This window comes from Hevea brasiliensis, chromosome 9, assembly GCF_030052815.1.
Source record: "Hevea brasiliensis isolate MT/VB/25A 57/8 chromosome 9, ASM3005281v1, whole genome shotgun sequence".
NCBI lineage: Eukaryota > Viridiplantae > Streptophyta > Magnoliopsida > Malpighiales > Euphorbiaceae > Hevea > Hevea brasiliensis.
This window is the reverse complement of record NC_079501.1, coordinates 71,813,546-71,818,405: the sequence shown is the minus strand read 5'-3', so window position 1 is coordinate 71,818,405 and position 4,860 is coordinate 71,813,546. Positions and strand designations below refer to the sequence as shown.

Genomic DNA, 4,860 nt, shown 5'->3' with positions numbered 1-4,860 from the left:
ATATTATAATTTTAATTTATTATGTTGAACTTTTGTTTATATTTTCTTTTGAGTATTGTTGTAGATTTGCACCTTGATTTTTTCAAATGAGTTTTTCTCTATTGCATTGTTAGCTCTATAAGATGATAGTTATAAAATCTTTCATGCCTTTTTAATTTTTTTTTTTTTAACTTTGCAAGTGAATTTTTTGTTTAAGTGATGTTCTAATTTAATGTTTTATAACTATTTTATTAGTAGCACCATAAAGAAATGACTATATTTAGAAATCGTTTAATTTCTTTTCGTAGGTTTCTGTTTTGAATGCTTTGAAAGTTAAGTGTTTTTATTTTATTTTATTTTTTTTACTTTGCAAATGATATTTTTACTTAATGTTTCATAATAAATCTAATTTTAGCTTATAGCAACTATTTTGTGGTAAGCTATTTATGCATGTAGATATGTATTTTTTTTTCCTTTTAATTATTTGTTTTTATATTTATTTTCTTAATTTATTGAAATAATAAAGTTTTTTATTTTTGAATTTTGTTTAAATTATAGTATTGTTTATGTGTTTAATTTTTGATTTCGTTGTTGAAATTAGATTAGCTTTATTTTTTTTAATTTAAATTTGTTGTTTTCTTTTGTTGTGTTTTGTTTAAGTTGTAATTTTGTTTTTTTTTTTTTAAATTGACTATATATTTTTACTTAAATTATATGTTTAATTATATTATGAGATAATACAAATGTAAGCAATTTACAATTAAAATAACTAATTGTAAAAGTTGAATAGTACAAAATAAGAAATTTTTTATTATATATAATATTTTTTTATTTTTATAGGTGGCAATTTTATTTAAGCAAATGAAAACATGATAACTGTGATCAAATTTATTATCTTTATAAAACAACAACTAGGTGAAAACTATGAAATGGGATGGATTTGGTTAAAATATTGAAAAAATTATTTTCTTTTATAAATATTTTTTTGCGTTGTTCATACTCATTTTATATTATTTTTAGTTTTTTTTATGATATGTTATGCAATATTTTTAACTATTTTTTAATATTATTATTTTTTGACTTTAATGTGATGTAACATTTTATTTTTGTAGGTTTATTTATTGCTTTACCCTCAAAACTTCTCATCTAATATTGTTATCATAATGTCGAGGTTGGTTTGTTGTTAAGATATATATTTTATTTCTTTGTATCGCCTTTTTTTACATAGTGATTTTTTTTTTAAAAAATATTATTTACTGTTGTTATATTTTTCTATATTTTTATGGGTATTATTATTTATAAAAAAATTTAATATAACATTTTTAATTGTAATGCTTCATTGATATCATGTTTAGAGTTTTTTTTTAATGGTTTTTATATGAATATTATTTTTTATTTTAATTTTGTAAATTTATTTTTTGGTTTGCTTTCGAATTTTGTGATCTATAAATTTTCATTAACAAAATTTATTAAAAAAATCACAATTCTAAATTAATTATTTTAATATTATTTTTTTAATTAATATAAAAATTTCTTATGAAACGGATATATATATATATATATATATATATATATATATATATATATATATATATATATATATATATATATATATATCTCAAGAATCTACTTTTATTATTGAATAAAATATATTAATAGTCATTCAGTAAATATATAGCTATTTATTCAATTAAAAAATCTCTAACTTAACAAACATATAAGTTTGAGTCTAGTATTGAATAAATAAATTTCTCTTAAAAATTATTATTATTATTATTTTTAAATTTAGTACAACGTCGTTAAAAGTATAATATAATTAGGATTATCTTATATATTTAATTACTTTATTCAGTAACATAAAAATTTAATTTAATTTAATGAATGACAATTATACAATATAATCGATTATACTTTAATTAATATAATCATTATTATATATAAAAATATATGTAATTATAATTATTTTTTTTATTTTTTTTTATTTATTGTCAATACTATCAGAGTACTATTGCTATTACTACTCGATCATCTTTGCTACTGTCACCATTATTTGATTACTAACATGACTTTGCCACTATTATCACTTAATTACCGTTGTTGCCACGAACACCATTACTACCCCACCATCATTTGTCTATCGCCTCCACCACCATCACTTATCGCCACCTCCACCCTTTTACCACTATCTTAGCGCTGTCATCACCGTCACCAACATTACAACCACCATTTAATCATTGTCGCCACTTAAATTATAACTTTAATTATATTACATAGTTGATTATATTACATTATATCATATTGTACTAAATATAATAGCCCAGTCTAATTTAGTTTAGTGACTAAAGGTATATCACTCACCTGGTAGATTCAAGTTCGAGTCTTCATTCTCTCAATCCTACTAAAAAAAAAAATATCATTAAATTACAAAAAATGATATAATTCTATGATTACAAATGATGATTTTAAATAGATGCAAATGAAACGGCATAACCCATAGGAAAGACGCTAGGAACATAGAATAGGTAAGACCACTTGCCATTTTATTCATTCACTATTTTTCTTATTCTTATTGGCTCTTCCACCATTTATGACAAAATTATACATCTTTAATTATTTTTTCATTTCTTTTTCCTTCATTGTTTTTAAGGATTAAAAGGTCTGTTAAATTTTATATTAGAGTATAATACCATAGAAAGTCTCGAGTGGTTTGTTGTACTTGAGAGTAGAACATCTTCTCTATTTACACCAAAACAGCGTTGAAATTTTATTCCAAGTTACTTTATAAAATATTATTCACCATATATATTTACCATTTATTTTCTTTATAAAATTTCAACAAACAAATATAATATCTAACAATATATATATATATATAACAATATATATATATACTAAAACTAAAATTTTATAAATATTAAAAAGATGATTACTCATTTGTAAAAAAAAAAAATTAATGGTATTATTCGTAAATTAAAAATTTAATAATATTTATAGCTAAATAGCTTTATGAAAAATTTATATAAATTAATAAATATTAAAAATTTAATTTTAAATAATTAAAGCGTAAATAATTAAATTTATATATATTAATAGTCATTATATTTATTTTGTAATTAATTTATATATTTTTAATTAATTTTGAATGAATTAATAATTAAATTATTAACCCATCAATAATCCCTTCACGGGCTAATCTTCAAGCCATGGGCCACAGGCTGTTGTTCCCATTTCCCAGCCCGAGACTGAGTAAAGAAATCTGAGAACGTCCCCTAGAACGTCTCTTCGAAGTTCTACTCTCTCTCTATCTCTCTCTCCCTTTCTCTCCCAAGCTAGCCATGGCTGACACCCATACCAAACAAGCCTTAATTTTCACATACGGAACTCTCAAACGGGATTTCCCCAACTACACTCTTATTCAAGACCTAATCCTCCAGAATGACGCTGCCTATCTCGGCACCTGCATCACTCACCAACCATATCCTCTCGTTATTGGTCCTTACGGGATCCCGTACCTAATTAACCTCCCCGGCGCCGGCCACCTTGTCAATGGCGAACTCTACTGCGTGTCAATTAGGGGATTGGCCCGACTTGACGAATTGGAGGGTACGAATGATGGACACTACGAGAGGCTTCCGATTCAGGTGACAAAAAAAGAAAACGACGGAGAAGGAAACGGCATCGTTTTATTGGAGGCAGAAGCGTACTATGCGCATAGGAATTTCAGCGAGAGGCTATGGGAGAAGAGAAGGGGAGTGGGGTTAAGCGAGTACAGCCAAAGAAATGCTGAAGAGTATGTGAAAAAGGAAAATAGAGCTAAGTATGTTAGCATTGTTGACGATATAGAGATGCTTTTGTCTAAATCTATAGAAATTGGGAATTAATCTTGGCATCTCTATAGCACCTGCAAGTCTGATGTTCGATGCATCTATTTATTTGAATAAAAGCTCGAATTTCTTTAATTTAATAATAAATACTTTCATATATATATATTTCGATATCAAATTTGATTCCTTCCATGAACATTTGATTAAATTAAATGATTCTTATATGTATAACAATCACGCCATTATAGGAGATTTATTAATTATTAGATGATTCTTCAGATAATCATAATTTAATATATAGGCAATACGCTGTATATCTTGAAAAGATTCATAGTTTTGGTTAGGGCCGGCCATGGGAAAGTTTCGGTTCAAAATTGGCCTGAAATTAATAATTTTGATTCACTAAGGCAGGAATTTGAGTTGGTAGTTTTAGTTCTATATCGATTTTGATTTAATTTGATTCTATTTGATTTTAATTAAAACTAATCGTCTTAGCACCGCATGACTTATTTTTTATTATTTTAATATTATAATTTAATATTTATTTTATATTTTATATTTTAAAATTATATTATAATATTTTATTAATAATAGAATTCTAAATTAATTATGTTAAACATAGTTTAAATTTGTAAATTTTGAATCATTATATGTCTACCGAAATTAAATTAAATTTCCATTTATTAAATAATTACTTGTTATTTTCCTTTTAAATATTTATTCATAAGAATATAAGATTTATATATTTTTACAATATAATTATATTTAAAAAAGACCATATATTTTTAGAAAGAATTCTTTTTCATCGTATGAAATATAATAATAATGTATTTAAAGATAAATCTTAAATATTATGCTCATATTCAAGAAATAAAAATAAAATTAAAAGTAAAAAAATTAAATAGTTAAATTTTTTCATTAAAAAACATATGAACAACTTTTAGAAATAAAAAATTATTTTTATATTAATACATGCTCTTATTATTGAGTTGGATCTATTTGATTTCATAAATAGTAAGTGCACATTCCTTAATTTGTGGGTTATTTTTTAAAAATT

General features: G+C 23.4%; 1 protein-coding gene across 1 annotated transcript; it reads left to right on the top strand.

Annotated features, from left to right (window-relative positions):
- The first annotated feature begins 3,162 nt into the window (after positions 1–3,162).
- LOC110665233 (putative gamma-glutamylcyclotransferase At3g02910) lies at positions 3,163–3,938 on the top strand. Its single transcript, XM_021825259.2, has one exon. The coding sequence runs from the start codon at positions 3,315–3,317 to the stop codon at positions 3,858–3,860; it is 546 nt and encodes a 181-aa protein (XP_021680951.1). The 5' UTR covers positions 3,163–3,314; the 3' UTR covers positions 3,861–3,938.
- Positions 3,939–4,860: the final 922 nt, after the last annotated feature.

What these genes read in the sequence shown, in the direction of transcription:
- LOC110665233 (XM_021825259.2), top strand. Translation starts at nt 3,315, where the DNA reads ATGGCTGACACCCATACCAAACAAGCCTTAATTTTCACATACGGAACT.